The 16629-nt window shown below is 41.2% G+C and overlaps 3 protein-coding genes across 9 annotated transcripts in view; 1 reads left to right on the top strand and 2 right to left on the bottom strand.

The window, feature by feature from the left end:
* Positions 1–16629, top strand: part of LOC124318172 — a 61503-nt gene that overhangs the window by 41573 nt on the left and 3301 nt on the right. The gene's annotated exons all lie outside the window — the stretch shown is intronic.
* On the bottom strand, positions 601–5211 carry LOC124320769 (serine/threonine-protein phosphatase 6 regulatory ankyrin repeat subunit A-like). Its single transcript, XM_046783665.1, has one exon. The coding sequence runs from the start codon at positions 5209–5211 to the stop codon at positions 601–603; it is 4611 nt and encodes a 1536-aa protein (XP_046639621.1).
* Positions 7322–16629, bottom strand: part of LOC124315387 — a 48905-nt gene continuing 39597 nt past the window's right edge. For 2 of the 6 annotated variants that reach the window (XM_046781041.1, XM_046781049.1), the window contains exons 11-13: positions 8170–8232; positions 7958–8110; positions 7322–7875 (exon numbers count right to left, since the gene is read on the bottom strand). In XM_046781041.1, the coding sequence (XP_046636997.1) occupies positions 7415–7875; positions 7958–8110; positions 8170–8232 (677 nt within the window). In that variant the 3' untranslated portion in view covers positions 7322–7414. Of the gene's footprint in view, positions 7876–7957; positions 8111–8169; positions 8233–10016; positions 10080–10156; positions 10220–10291; positions 10334–10397; positions 10461–10524; positions 10588–10654; positions 10757–10822; positions 11052–11191; positions 11262–16629 lie in introns of those variants that run through there. The other 4 variants (XM_046781059.1, XM_046781067.1, XM_046781075.1 and 1 more) reach the window with 4 other exon arrangements.

Raw genomic sequence — 16629 nt, 5'->3', positions numbered from 1 at the left:
TGAGTAGGCCTAATCATCAGTCGACGATTTGCATGGCCTTTGTAAAGAATGCAGCCACGTCAAGTGGAGTGAGGTCATTTTGTCTTGATGATCGGGATCTAAACGCTTATGTTAATCAAATGTTTGGCCGTGATTTCGCATTGAATGCGGTGGCGGCGCGGGCATCCACATGAAGAGGAGAAATACCGTTTGTGTTAAAATTGTTGGAATTTTGGCTCCGTTGTCTCTATTAAGTGATCGGCGACAGTCACGTTGGATGCACAAGCATTGGGAGTGTCGAGATGTCAAGCGGCTAAACGAAGCGTAATTTATACCCAGAATACGATCGTCTTAATCGTCCATTTTTTGCTGTGTAAGCATATCCGAGCAAATTGATTATTTCCTTTCGCTCTATTAAGCTGTTCATCCCCTAACCTAGTGCAAGTCAACGGAAACGGAAACGAGTTGAATTATTTTTAAAAGAAAATTATTGAGGTTATTGCAGCATTAGAATTCAGGCTTTTATCACGGAGGTTAACTACTAATTTAGAAAAAAGCAACAGCAAATACAATTTAGAAATTTTAATTTGGGAAACTACAAGTTTCGTAGGGATTCCATTTCTATTCCCTTAGGCGATTGATAATCTTCTCGCCTAGTCCGTGTTTGTTGCCTCTAGCACAATCGAGAGGAGTCCGTCCTTGTTTGTCGACACAATTCACGTCCAACGTTCCGGTATTGAGGAGGATTTCAATGAGATCCATCGTTTCTGCATTTCTCGCCGCCATGTGAAGAGGTGTGACTCCATTCTTATCAGCGATACCGGGGTCGGCTCCCATTTTGATCAGACGACGAGCATTGATCGTAACAGGGTCGGGTCTCTTGATTGCGTAATGGAGAGGTGTCCTTCCGTCGCTGTCAACACTGTTGATGTTGCATTGTCTACTAACCAGTATTATGTCGATGAGATCCGTCGTCTTTGCATACGCTGCCGCCAGGTGAAGTGCGTTCGCTCCGTTTTCTCCCCATGTCATCGCGCTAACATCTTGTCCGTTTTCTATCAAGAAGCGAATCGTTTCCATGTCCGAATCAACCCATGCCGCAATGTTCTTCGGTTTGTAGTTGCTTCCTTCTGCGCTCGCGTCCATTTTTGCCCTCAACAGATTGCCTATGGCTTCGCTCAGCCCGTGATCGTTGTACTTTGCGTAAGCTAGCGCATTATATCCCAAATTGTCGAAGCAATTGACATCAACGCCATGACGATTCAAGAGTAACTCGACAATGTCCATGCCTTTGGCATATTTGGCCGCCACATGAAGTGGAGTGACTCCATGTTCATCAGCGACGTTTGGGTTTGCTCCATTTGATAAAAGAAATTTTGCTGCAGCTGTGTTGGAATCCATGACTGCCATGTGCAGGGCAGTCTTTCCTTTTTTGTTCCTTTCGTCAATCTCAATCTTGTTTTCGTTTCCCAACATGAGATCGAGAACATCGGTGTCCGTTAGAAATAGTACTGCTAAATGAAATGAATTGTTGCCCTCATTGTTGCGTATGGTGGGATCGGCTCCTTTTTTCAGCAAGTAGCGAACCATCTCCACGGTATTTTCAGTTATTGCGTAATGAAGAGGTGTCATGCCTTCTTCGTCTCGAATATTGATGTCGAACTCGCCAGCACTTGCCAGAATGACGTCAAGTATTTCGATCGCGTTTATATTAATCGATTCCCACACCTTTAAACAACTCGATAAAACGTGATGAAGATTATTTATTCCCCCTCCTACTTTCAATAACGGCGTCGTTTTGCAAGCATCTATTCCAATTTCAATCAGTATGCGATGCAATTCTACATCTGGATGTACGATTGCCTCGTTTGGAACTTCCTTGACCATACTGTCGTTGTTGCCATCTCCCCCTTTACATTCGTCAAGCAAATCGTCTTGACCTATTATTTCTTCCACGACTCCTTTTCGTTTCAAAAGTTTAGCAATTGCCCTGCCGCACCCGTGCCCGTTGATCATTGCGTAATGTAGCGCATCGTTTCCTTTGTTGTCTAAATAGTTGACATTCGTGTCTTTGTGATTGACGAGTAGTTTGACAATGTCCATATCGCTTGCAAAATAGACTGCAAAATGAAGTGGAGTGAACCCGTGTTGATTAGCAGCGTTTGGATTGGCTCCGTTAGATAACAGGAAGTCAGCGGCATCCACGTTATGTGACATAATTACCAGATGGAGGGCAGTGTGTCCATTTTTGTTTCTTTCGTCAATCTCAATCTTTTTTTCGTTTCCCAACAGCATGAGACCGAGAACAGCGGAATCTGTTAGAATTAGTGCTGCCAAATGAAATGGAGTGAAGCCATCGTTGTCAAAGATGGTGGGATCGGCTCCTTTTTCCAGTAAATAGCGAACCATCTGCACGTTTTTGCCCTTGATTGCGTAATGAAGAGCTGTCCATCCATCTTTGTCAATCTGATTGATATCGACTAGTTCATTTTCCAGGAGTAGATTGATTGTTTCAATTTCTTTTGCACGAGTGGCCGCAAAGTGAAGTGGGGTGACTCCGTTCTTGTTGGCAATATTGGGATCGGCTCCCTTTTCCAGCAAGTAGCGAGCAGTAGTCATGTTTTCGGTCGTAATTGCGCAATGGAGTGGTGTCCATCCATTATTGTCCACTCCGTTGATGTCGAATTCACCCGTTTTCAGAATGGCGTCGATGACATCCGTCGTCTTTGCATAAGCTGCTGCCCAATGAAGCGCTTTCTCTCCTATTTCTCCCCATGTCTGGGCACTTGCTCCATTTTTCAATAGGAGACTAACGCTTTCTACGTCTGAATCTTTGATAGCTGAAATCAAAGATTCCTTAAAAATTCTATCGAATTTTTCCCCAGTTGATATTGTATCGTCGCTTAAAAATGTTTCAGCTTCGTCGGACATTCGATTGCTGTAAACACGCATATGTTTTTTTAAGATTTCATTGCTTCCTTTGGGCAGTTCGTTTTCGGTTTCGACGGCGCCTTTTTCTCTCAACAGATTGGCAATTCCTTCCCCCATCCCTCGTCTCTTGTTTTCCCTTGCGTAATCTAGCGCACTACATCCGCCTTTGTCTATACAGTAGACATTCGTGGCTTGGTGATTGATGAGTAGTTGGACAATTTCCATGTCTGTGGCATACCATGCCGCCCAATGAAGTGGAGTGGCTCCATCTTTATCAGCGACGTTGGGGTTAGCTCCATTTGATAAGAGGAAGCAAACGGCAATCAAGTTGGAAAAATAAGTTGACAGATGGAGGGCAGTCATTCCAGATGTAGGTGCCGTTTCATTGATGTCAACTCTTTCGTTTGCTAGAAGTAAATTGAGAATATCGCAATCTTCAGCAATAGCCGATGCCAGATGAAATGGAGTCAAGAAATTTTTGTAACGTATGGCGGGATCGGCTCCTTTTTCCAGCAAGCATCGAGCCATCTCCACGTCATTGGCGAGGATTGCAACTAAAAGAAGAGTTAGCCCATTTTGATCGTGGCCGTTGATATCAAGTTTGTGTTCTCTAAGAATTTCATCAATTTCCGGCGGATTCTCGGCCTCCGCTATGCGATTGTGATAAAATCCAAGCAAATCAGTTGAGGGATGGGCGCCTTTGTCTACAAAACGGCGAGTATTAACGCCTGTTGCCTTATCAACTATAGGCTTACTCGGAGTTATTATGCCCTTTTCCAATAACCGAACTCCTATTTCTGCAGATAGCCCGTGCACGTTACGCATGGCGTTAAGGATAAGTTGTTTGTCGTTTATATACTGTCCAATATCTTCTTTTTTAATTTTCAGTAATAACAAGTAGATGATTTTCAAATTCTCTGCACAGACTGCAGCCATGTGAAGTGGAGTATGGCCATAATTGTTTCGACAATTGGGATCTGCGCCATGTCTGATCAAATGCTCGGCCTTGATTTCATTGGATGCTATGGCGGCGTAATGGAGTGCAGTTTCTCCTCGTTCATTTCGATCGTTGACATCGCCCAGTCCTTTGACTTTTTTAGCTTCCAGGAGAAGATCGATGATAGCATTACTGTCTCTTTCCTGTGCTGCCACGTGAAGAGGAGACATCCTGTTGTTGTCGATTATGTTGGGATTGGCTCCGTTTTCGATTAATTTTCGAACAGCGACGACGTTAGATACACGAGCGGCCGAATGGAGAGCAGTTCGTCCTTCTTCGTCTACATCGTCCACCTTGACTTTGAGATGAGTCAGTAGCAAATCGAAGATTTCTGCTTTCGTTGTGTACATGGTCGCCAAATGAAGAACGTTCTTCCTGGAAGCATTGTGCGTCGTTGGGTCGGCATTCATTGGATGTTTTAGAAGATGTTGAACCATTTTGGTTTTCGAAAACATGATCGCAAAGTGGAGCGGAGTAAGTTTATCGTAGAAGGCGTTGATGTCGTACTTGCCACTGTCGATCATTTTATCAACCAGATCGGCATTTTCCATTTGAATTACAATAAATAAAGGGGGCCAATCAGAACTCCCCCTTAGGATGTTGATTAAATCCAACATTTTTTTGTCCCGGCCACTTCCACGAGGAGGAGAGAACGAGAACTTTGGGATCATAATACCCTTGTATTCGTATTCTTCTTGAGTCATTTGTTGACTGACGAAAGTGACGAAAGACTGGCAGTTTGAGTTCAAGATGTTGTACTTTTCTGGAATCATCTTTTGGGCCCAAAGTACAGCGAAAAGATCTTTAATCGTACCTTTTCCTTTCAAATTTTCAACAATGGGCTCAACTTCATTTCGCGGAACACCATTCCACTTGTCCTTGACGTTTTCTTTGTTGCGGGATCGTTGCAAGAAGATGTATTCCACGCCCTTTTCTAGTGACCACCAATAGTCTCCGTCTGTTTCACTTGTCGATTTGAAGACGATGAAAACGTGAACGAGACGTCCTTTTAAATTTGTTATCATGTCCATGCTGCTTTTGTGGGTTTCGAATTCAGCGATTTTCGAATTCTTGTCTATGTCTTTTAAAACGTCTAGCTTGTCAGATATTATAACTTCAGATCCTTTGAATTCTTTCAAAGTTTCTTCATTCAATAAAAAACGAAATAGCACAGCTTCCGATATTTCGTGCACGTCAGGTTTGTTATCGGCGTCGGGCACGAAAAGCAACTTTTGCTTGTACTCGCTACCAAAATATGAATAGACATCTTGGATCAATTCAGCTAATTTCTCCGATGCCGCCATGCTAAGTTTTGATGCACTAAAGTTTTCAAAACTAAAATGAATTTTCCTTTCTCGGTTGTCAATGTATTTGCTTACCTTTCGCGCAGTGGGTTCCAGCACTTGTGCGATGTGAGGCACCAAAATACTCCCCCACAAATGGGAAAAACGAAAGCAAGTCCGTCGCAGCTTCCGAGATTTCGTGATCCACTTATAGTTTGTTTTCAGCACAGGGCACGAAGAGCAACTTTTGCCGGGACTTGGCACCAAATAATTTTCCAATCGCCGTGACAATGAGTTCTTGATTCACGTTGTTTCGTTCGAGAAAACCTTCTTTCGGCTAACGTGGTTTCCTTGAACGCTGAGAGAGCAAAGCTGGCGCTATTGTCACGAAGATGTTATTAGCCCAACTGATGTTGAGAGTAGAAATGTTGCAGTTTGTCTTTCTTTTTGAAATTGTCTAGCAGCACGCCCCCCTTAAAGAAAGAACATGGCACCGCTCCCGAAATAACCATGTGGAAAGTTTTTACGACTTTTGCGGTTAAATGCGGCAGGAGAAGGAAGTGACGAAACGGAGTTTATAATAGCGTCTGTCTATCGTTGCTGTTGACCAAATAAGGCGACGACTTCTTCTTTCAAAGCTATGCCAACACACATGGAACTGCAAAAAAACTTCGCCCGATAACCTATACACAGACATTTCCCTTAGGGCTGTCCTCAAATGCAATTCGTTTGGGCATGGTAAAAATAAAAACAAAGCATTATATTATATTTCACCCTGTAACCAAGGTGTATTGGGATGAGCTAACGTGAATTTTGTAAATCGTCTCCACTTTTGTCCCCGAGCTTATATTCAAAACGGCAACATGGAAAAACATTTAGAAAAGAGAAAGGTTTCCGATCTCTTATCTCTTTTCTTACCAGACAGGAGAGTCTAACCCGAAACCCGTCGTCCTTTTTAATATTTATTTCCTCTCATTTGTTGGTGGTTTCATTCACGTTTGGCAATTGGGAAATATTTCGACATTTCCCTGTTACGTGTTCGTTCAATTCTTTTCTCTTTATTTTTTTGAGCTAAAAACTTGCACTAGTGATTGACCTACAGTGACGTGCGGTTGCTTTGCAACCCGTCTTATACACCTTTTTTTATCAATCTCTTAATATTCTTCTAAGAATTTAATTCCAAGAATTCTTATTCTAAGAAGATTAGCGCACTCCCATCTGCGCTAAAGATGATAATATGTAAACGGAAAGCGCCAAGAAGTGGTTTTCCTGTCATCCTGTGTCATGAAAAATCCATTTTTTTGGCCGTTTGTTTATTGTTGCCACGTCTAGACAAAATCCGCCGTATCGTGGCCATAAACGTGTTCCCATTTTACGTCGTCACCAAAAGAAAAAAAAATCATTCTTACTCGTCAAGCTTCTTTCCATTTCGTTCAAAAGGCTTTCCTTTTTACGACCCTTTTTTAAGTTGAAAAGATTTTATTTCTGAAATGGAGGCCTTGGGATGCCTCCGACTGTTGAGTGTTGATAAGTTTCATTGTAATTTAGTGATGCTTGTCTTAAGTATTTTTCAATGAAAATTAAAATCAACTCACATTACAAAATAATAATCGAAACGAATTAAAATCAACACGAACATTCCCTCTCTGTGGTGCTTGAATCTAGCTTCTGTACGAACTGTGAAATTATAACAATCAACGAGACGACGAATCTAATTTGATTTGAGGTTTTCTCCCGCTCCGAAGAGTTTGAATTTTCTACCGCTAGGTGGCGTTGGTTACCATCTCTTGCCATGAAAAATCGTCTGCTGTTGAGAGCACGCAATTTGGTCCATCAGGATCGAGTAGTCCAGGCCGTGGGAATCAGCACGCAGAAACCAACCACTATCTCATTAAGGTAGGATGCCTCAAGGAATTCAATTATTTTTATTTACGCTTTCATCGAGGTTTTATGTGCTCCTGTCAAACGTGCGCTGCTCGCGACTGCATGAATTTATCGTTAGGTGGATAGGAAGTCGACTCGTACTTTAAATGATTCAATGTTTCAGAATTGTTTCGTTTTCTCCGCTTTGGAAATCCTATATTATTTTACTGTCCACCAGTTATTAAATCAGATGAAATAGCTGTAGTCATTTTTATCCCCCAAGTTTTATTTCTATCATGAAAGGTATACCGTAGGCCCCTACACCACAACCAAAATTCAATGTAAGAAAATGGGAGTTCAACTACGGTGAAAGATCTTCCTGCAGCAACCAACCAGAGAAGTGAGTAAATTGACCTTCACTGTTGTCTTGCAGATAAGCCCAATGCGAGCCTATGATCTGCAACCAAACTAGATCTCCCATTTTGAGTTCGATCGTGGACTGCAGCGTAAGAGTTTCCCAATCAGCACCGCCGGTAGTGGAAGCACACTCGGCTCTCCCGATTTGAACACCATTCACCATCAAACCCAAATCAAAATGACCAGGTCTATCTGCAATGCTAACTCCGCTGAAGGCAAAGAAATAGACTCCTTTGCGTGGTGCTGTGAATTTCCCTGTTTTTATATTCATGGCTCCACCGATGTTGAGTCTCTCGATTTCAAATGGAATCGGAACTCCCAAGGTCGAGAAACCGCTTCTTTTCTGAACGTAGAAATAGGTGGGCAGGGATTTCACGTCCGTATATCCGATCCATTTTTGCAAAGCTGCTTTGTTGCGGGAAAGAAAAGACCATTCATAAGAAATTGTTAAATGCTCTAAGTTTTTTTGTTTTGTAATGAAATGCACCTGAATCGTTTGATGGTTTAGTGAAATCGCAATAGACGTTCACGATTTTGTTGCTATCCATGATGGAAAACAATCCGCTCTTGTTGTGGCCAATTCGCTGGAGGTCTCCGCATGATCCGGGCATTTTGCCGATGGATGAGGCGGCTGTACTCTCTACCAAATATTTTCATGCTTAGTTAAAGGTAAAAATCTTTAAACTGGGATTGGCGTACTTGTCAATTCCGTTGTTAAATCTCCGATTTTGGACTTTGAACTTTGAACATCTTGTTTAACAACTATATAAAAAATTGTTTAATTAAAATGGCGATTCACACTAGATGACGTAATCCGTAAGTTTTCACTGTTAAAACATTTCACGACTTTTTCGTGGTTGTAGCTCCCAAAAATTAATAGTCGGAGATTCGTGGTTGTTCAATACGAAAAAGTCGTATAATAAACCACAACGAAAAATTCGTGGTTGTTGGTACCAATTTTTTGGAGAATTTAACGTCAATTTATAGGATCTAAATTATAGCTTTATATACCCTTAATAATATGAATTAAGCGAGAGTTGTCAAACAATAAATGAAGAGTTTCAAAATCGAGTTAATAACGTTTTATTTCATACAACTTCGAAGCCACAGTGTAGAATGACAAAAACACAATTAGATACTAACAGTTAGCACTTTTACACTTTGCAATAAGCTGGTCTTCGACTCACAGCATCAATTGTCTTCTTCGCCTTCACTGCATACTTAAGGATCAACGGTGGATAAGCCAACCAGTTCTCTACGAACGTTTGGCAGATTTCCGTGACGTCACCAGGCTCTCCTCTCTAAAATCGAAGAAAGAAATTCAAAAATTAAATGAAGTACAGTGTTGTATATATTACAGCATACTCACGTTTGTTTACTAGTCTTTCTTGTCCTAACTTGACTTTGGATACTTCGAAAACATTCTATCCACAACAAAACAAATCAGGGTGTGGTGAAGGTTTGTTCTTCAATAGAGTTGGAACCTTTCTGTAGATGGCTTAACTCTCTTATCAATGGCAATTTGTATGTAGCAGAATTGAGTCGTACAAACTCTTTCTTGTGTTAACAATGGGGAAAGCTTGATTAGATAGGCTGCCCATCACTGTCATCCAATTGTTGAGTTTCACCATCTAAATTACAATAAAATATCCTTAGTCAACTATCGATAAATGTTCTGTAGATGGCTTACTTCCTCATCAATGGCAATTTGTACATAGCAGAATTGAGTCATTCAAACTCTGTCTTGTGTTAGCGGGGAAAGTTTGATTAGAGACATGCTGCCCATCACTGTCATCCAACTGTACAGATTCACCATCTAAATTACAATAAAATATCATTAGTCAATTATCGATAAAAGTTCTGTAGATGGCTTACTTCCTCATCAATGGCAATTTTTACATAGAAGAATTGAGTCATTCAAACTGTCTTGTGTTAACGGGGAAAGTTTGATTAGAGACATGCTGCCCATCACTGTCATCCAACTGTACAGATTCACCATCTAAATTACAATAAACTGTCATTAGTCAATTATCTTTAACAAAAATTCGTTAAGTTTCTGAAAAAAATAGTTGAAACACACGAGACAAAGTCGGTTCAGTGCTTTTATGCTGCAGGACTTGACACATTTTCTCTAGATCATTTCTCTTATCTTTTTCTTCAACATGGTTATCAAGACAATGTCATAAGACCTATTAATTGAACAATTGATTAATTCAACAAACACACTTTTTGTAGACTTAGAAAAATGTATTACTACCATAACGTAGATTAGCCGCCATTCGAACACGAACAACTCGGAACTTTGTTTCTGGAAGAAGTAAGAACGATCACTAATTCAGCGTTGCCGTTGATTTACTTTTTGTGTTCAGTCTTAACCATGTATTTTAGGGGCTTACAACTACCAAAATTTTGGGGTTTTGGTGAGAACAGCGGACTTCGTGCCAATAACCACGAAAATTTAGGCTACATACGAAAATTTCGGGGGCGTTCCGTTTTTTTCGTGGTTGGCAACCCCGAAAAGTTAGTAACCGTTTTAACAGTGTTACCGTTCAGATCATTTTTTAAAGTTTCAATTACGGTAGTGGTTTCAGTCAAACGTTGTTTCATATCTGCAACATAATTTGTGAATACGAATTAATGTTTTAATTCATTGCTTTTAAGCATACTATCAAATTAAATTGATTACCATTCGACGTTGATGTTAGGGTATCAACTTTTGTGTTGGAATCGACCAACGTTTGAGTAGTTGCTGTAAATCATTAAAATGAAAGTTTATTGAAATTTGTCCACTATGGGTAGTTTTGTAATTTAATATAATTACTAGAAAATTGTTTCGCCATTTCCCCCAAACGTTGGGTATTTCCTGAATGTCAGAGTAAATAATTAAATCATTTATTTAGTGCAAGCCATAATGAAAATAATATTACCCTTCAGATCATTTTTTAAAGTTTCAATTACGATAGTGGCTTCAGTCAAACGTTGATTGTTTGCTGAATGTCAAGAGTATAAATTATTTTTGAATAGTTTAGTTATTGTAAGTCATAGTGGCCATATCTTTCAGATCATTCCTAAAAATTCCAATCACGGCGGTGGCTTCTTTCAATTGGTGTTTCGTATCTGCAAAATGACTCACAGTATTAATTAATTCAACATATTTTGCTATATCATAGGCTAATCCTATTACCGTTCAGCTCATTCTTAACATTTTCAATGCCGGCAGAATTCGTCGATGTATTTTTTATTTCTTCCAAAAGTTTTGACGTTTGTGCCAATTTTTGGTTCGAATCTGAAATTTACGTACCTAACTTGCTTTATTGTTGCATATTTTCTATATTTTTAAATTTAAATTTACCTTTTAAATCCTTCAGGCATGTTGTAAGGAATACAACGTGCGATCCTAACAGCGTCGATGTAGGATAATCGTGATAGGTTATGTCCTGTTTGGAGGTTGGGGAGTTGAGGGTCGGGAGTGTTGCAGGATTGTAAAAATAAAAAGGGGAGGGTGGAAGGAAGCCATTGATGCTGGATGGCAGCTGGACCGAGGCGGAAGAGGCCATCAGACCAGACAGGACCAAAATACACTAAATAATCCAACACATTTCATACACAAAATTTAATATTGGTTCAAGTTATTATATACACACACAATAAAATGTTGGTAGCCTATTAATACGCAGTGACTTTATTAACACAAATGCAAACAATTTAAAGAATACTTTACCTTTATTAAGTTGGTCATAGTTGCGATCGACATTTTATTTGGACTATCGAACTTCTTACTTACTGAACTGTCGTCGTAGTCGAGTGTGTGATGGAAATTCAGGAGTCTGTCCCTTCTTTTATAGGTCCGACTCTTCTTTGACAAAGAATGAAAATGTGTCGTTTTGTTTTTAATTATTCCTTTTTGCACATCAGTGTATAAATAAGGTGGCAGTAGCTTTTAGCAGGGCGTGGCAGAAACTGGAACAATGTGGGAGTAACTTCACTGGATGACTCCTCCAATTTTTAGATTCTTGATCGAGATATGCAAACTAAACGAATCAAGGACGAAATGTCACTCGATGTCGTATGTTAAAAATGAGCAGAATAGACGTTTCGTTTGGAATGTTTGTTGGAATGTGTTTTTTGGAATGTTTGGAACGTCAATTGACTTTCGTGGCGTTTGACGTTAAGACAAACGTCATCGTCAATCGAAAAGCAGCACGTCAAAAAAAAACCGTCAAACGTCAAATTTTTCCAACGTCAAATATGACGTTTAACGTCATTTGAATTGTAATTTTTTTTTAAAACTTCAGTGGTTATCTTAAACCGATTAAAAAGCCCTATTTAAACATAAAATGCTAACTATCCTCATATTCGTAAATCCATATCAAAATATTCGTAAGCTGATCAATATCTAAGATAGGCTATGACATAGCCAAACATTTATTTCAAGACGTATTTTGATGCAAGCAATCTGTTATCGCGGTTAGTTTTCCATTGAAGCGGTTACAAAAGTCAAGGTTACGTAGAAATGTCGAACAAATAAGGACATAAGGTAATAAGTCATCTTCAACATTATATCCACAAAGCGCGAGAGGGCGAGACCAAGTCGTTGGTGACTGTGATAAAATATCTGATTATTAATTCAAATCTCGTGTGAAGTAACAGATTGGCGTGACGTGCGTTCCCCTTTTTCATTTCTGCTGCTGTCGCGGCTTTTTGGCCTTTTCTATAAGTTTCATCTCTATGCATCAATCACGCGCCATCTGTGCGTAATTCAAATACTCCCCATTTAAAAACCCTTAAAACTCACTTGGGGATAGCCGTAATACATTTAACCTCATTATCTCATCTCCGAATTACGCAAATTATTATGGCATCAACCAAAACTGCATGCCAGCCAATCCAAGTACGACATCACCGCATTGCGCTGATTTCAACGTAAGGAAATGCGAAACTTGCCGGGAATGTGATGCATGGTAGCGCGACTTATTCTAGAGAATTATACATACTTTTAATCAAAGTTCTCTAGTGGTTTTTTCCTGTACCAAAGTCATGACAGACAGGTTAATTTTTCGGTTGTCACCGGCATATCATAACAAGAATTGACGTTCTATAGCGGTATTAACGTAATCATTTTCGTATTTTTATTATTTCCTCCCAGTTCCAGATTTTTTTTAAATCTCGTCTTTGCCGCTTGATTTCGCTTCGGTTGTGTGTGATCCAAACTTAAAAATTTATGCAACCATAATGACCAGCTACTGATTAGTATTTTTGTTTTTTTTAACGGGTTAACATGTTTCCTATTTAGTATTTTAATTCAATTGTATTAACATGTACTTCATTCTTTAATCAATCAAAATTTACTTACAACCTTATACTTGCTATCTTTCCAATGGTTTTTCTCTCCCAACAGAATATTTCCCATTGCCTATGCTGCAATGCTGCCAACCTTGCTGCAATTCACAAGCGGTAACCTGCAGGTGTAAAACTGTAAACACTATACAGTCTGACATCAAAGATGATGGGCCTACCAGCTAAATAATTACATCGCTTTTCTATTTTTACATCAATTTTTCTATTTCATTTCAGTTGTTTCCAGTTTTTCATCTTCTCAGTTTGTCACTGCCAACCAACTGCGTCAGTTTCCACAGTAAAAAAACTTGTCAAGTGAAACATGGAAAACCTTTGCGAATGAACTCTCCACCACTTGGATATTGGAATTTTTCCACCTCCTGCTGTAGCATGTAGCAAATTGTTAAAGGACGGACGACGGCACGGGTCATACAATTTTGGACATGGAAACTTCTACCGGCTATTTATCCTATACCAGAAAAGACGCTAGAAGGTTATATTAGCGCTTTAGTTTATTATTCTTATGGCTATGTCAGTTTATAAACCAGTTGCTTTTGACACGAGAAGGTCATCGGCCGATTCAACGCCCAGTGGAAAGATACTCGTCAACGTTCATCCGAAGTCCTCCAAAAGCATCGATGAGGATTCCACTTTTGTTACCTGTTTTCTTTTCGTTCGTTTTTATTTTTTGTTTTCACTCCGAAAAAGTGTGATGGTTATTTTTTATTCTTTATAAGTTCTATCTGAGTCGCGCCATTTGATGGCTGCACCAATATTGTTGTCTCTCAAATTTTTGTGTTTGTGGTCGTTTACTTTCGTTTATCTGGACAGTGTTTGTTACTACAGAGTTTGTGAATGGTTCGTGCATGTGTTTTCAGTGGTTTTAAGGCTTTATCTGGGCGCTAATATTTCTTATTAGCATTTGTGATTTTGCCTTTGTTTATCTGTACTGCTACTGGGTGACGTCCATTATGGGTTTCGGCAACATCTGTGCAAATCCCCTGAGGGTCAGTGCCACCGACTACAGGGCCCTGCGTGAGTGTGGTCTGCTGTTACGCCTTCCCACCAGGAGAGGGCGACGTAAAGGTTACTTAACCCGGAAACCAGCTGATAGTGCAAAGCTTGGCCTTGTTAATGCGCGCTCTGTTGCGTCGAAAGCGGAACTTCTGATCGACCACATTGACACCAATAATCTCGATCTGTTGGCGGTAACTGAAACCTGGCTAACTGTTGATCGTGGTGATGCGATCGCTCTTTCTCTCTGCCCCGAAGGCTTCGCTGCGATTCATAATCCGCGGAGGTCGGGTAAACAGGGCGGGGGCGTGGCTCTTTTTTACAAAAACACCATCGATGTTAAACGCCAGAGTGAGCCGGTTTCCATCTCTTTCGAGTGCCTTCACTTGTTAGTCTCCTTGCGATCCTCAAGCCAAAATTTCCGTTTGCTCATTATCTACCGTCCACCGAAGCAGGATCGCGAGCAAGTTCAAGCGTTCATGTCTGAATTTGGTCTACTTCTGGAGGGAATCGTCTCATCTCGCGAAAAGCTTGTAATAGTTGGGGATTTCAATTTTCACGTTGATTCCACACTGAATCCATCGGCCTGCAGTTTTCTCGACCTGATCGACTCGTTCGGTCTTGTGCAACTAGTCAGTAACCGACGATCTCATTTCAGAAGTGTCACTAGCAGGACTTTTCAGCGATCACTTTGCCATCAGTTGCTCTTTGAACCTTAAGCGCCCTCTACATCCTACGAAAACGGTGTCGTACAGATCGTTCAAGTCAATCAACATTGAAGATTTTGTCAATGATCTCAAATGTCTACCTTTGCTGTGTGACCCTGCTCTCTCTCTTGAGAGTCTCGTTGACCAATACGACATGGGGATTGGCGAATTACTTCTGAAGCATGCACCTTTGCGTACGAAGACTATAACTCTTCGACATAGAGCCCCATGGCTGACTGGCGAGATTCGCTTGCATCGATCTAAGCTTAGAAAGACTGAGCGTGTCTGGCGGAAGTCTGGACTCAATGTTCATTTACGGATTTTTCGTGAATGCTGTTCCATGCATGCTTTTCTTCTGAAACGTGAGAAGACTGGCTACCTGAACGCAAAGGTGATGGAGTGCTTGGGTGATCAGAGATCTCTCTTTCGTCTCGTCAGTACTCTGACTGGCAAGCCAACAACGTCTCCACTTCCATCCCACTCGTCTGGCCATGACCTTGCCATGAAGTTTAGCGATTTTTTTCGCCAAAAAATCATGACGATCAGACTTGGAATCGATGCGGCTGCCGCGTCAGTGGACAATCAAGACCATCCATTCCTCAAAGATGCTCAGTTCCTTTCATCCAGACGTGAGTCCGACCGCCTTCACGTGTTTAAACCGGTCAGCCCAGATAGTGTCAAAGCTATAATCGTGTCTTCACCAACAAAATCCTGCAGTCTGGACCCACTACCAACTTGGCTCCTGAAGAAGGTATTACACGTGTTGGTGGATCCAATCACTAAGATTATCAATCTTTCACTGTCGTCCGGCGCCTTCCCTCCAAAGATGAAACATGCACTGGTTACTCCCTTGTTGAAGAAACCTTCCCTTGATCCTGAAGAGCTCTCAAATTACAGACCCGTTTCTAATTTGTCGTACATATCGAAACTCATTGAACGGGTTGTCGCTGCTCAGATCCATGAACATTTTTCGGCCAATTCTATACTGTCCGTCCATCAGTCGGCATACCGTTTGAATCATTCAACCGAAACAGCACTTTTATGTATTTGTGAGGATCTACTGGCTGCGGCGGATCGTGGGGATGGTGCTGCACTTCTTCTTTTGGATCTTAGCGCTGCGTTCGACACCATCGATCATACCATCTTGATGCAGAGACTTTCATCTCACTGTGGAGTATCGGGAGTTGCCCTGGATTGGTTTTCCTCCTATCTTGACGGCCGTTCTCAGTCTGTTGTTGTGAATGCTCTGTCATCTGACAGCGTCACTCTAACGTCGGGGGTCCCACAGGGCTCTGTACTTGGCCCGCTTCTTTACCTCGCCTACGCGAATCCTCTTTCGTCGGTGCTAGAAGGTACCAATCTTAACAACGGTGGCCTAAACGTTCTGAAGATGGGTCAGTTCTCTGATGACACTCAGCTCCGGATTGGCTTTCGACTTCGTCCCGCTCCATCTCAACAGCTATCGGCCCAAAGCATGATGGCAAGTTGTGCAGCGCGCTCGGAAACTTGGTTTACTGCAAATCGGGTGAAGCTTAACGTGTGTAAGAGCGAACTTCTCTACACATCGACTCCGAACCGATCCAAGCTGATTGAAAATCTACCTCTTCAGGTTGGAGATGACTTGGTTCAACCTTCTCTAGTGGTGAAAAATCTTGGAGTGATCTTCGACAGCAATTTGACCATGATCCCGCATATCAACAGCGTGTGCAAGTCAGCATTTTTTCATATTCGCACACTGGGAAAAATCAGGAAATACCTGTCACCACATGCGGCGAAAACCTTGGTTCAAGCTATGGTTCTTTCCCGACTGGACTACGCCAACTCGCTGTTTGCTGGTCTTCCAAAGGAACAGATCCTGAGACTGCAGAGAGTCCAAAACGCTGCTGCCAGATTGATTGTCGGAGCGAGGAGGTTTGATCCTGTTTCCAACCATCTCAAAACCCTGCGTTGGCTGCCAGTCAACGAGCGCATCAGCTTTAAGTGTTTGGTTTTGGCCTTTAAGTGTCTGCATGGATATGCCCCTCCATATTTGTCATCCCTGATTGAGCGTTACAACCCACCACGGACCCTCAGATCGTCGTTTTCTAGTGATCTAGCTGTC

Source organism: Daphnia pulicaria, chromosome 1 (assembly GCF_021234035.1).
Source record: "Daphnia pulicaria isolate SC F1-1A chromosome 1, SC_F0-13Bv2, whole genome shotgun sequence".
NCBI lineage: Eukaryota > Metazoa > Arthropoda > Branchiopoda > Diplostraca > Daphniidae > Daphnia > Daphnia pulicaria.
This window is presented reverse-complemented; position numbering and strand designations above follow the sequence as displayed.

Coding starts and splice junctions, on each gene's coding strand:
- LOC124320769 (XM_046783665.1), bottom strand. CDS start 5,211: ATGGCGGCATCGGAGAAATTAGCTGAATTGATCCAAGATGTCTATTCA.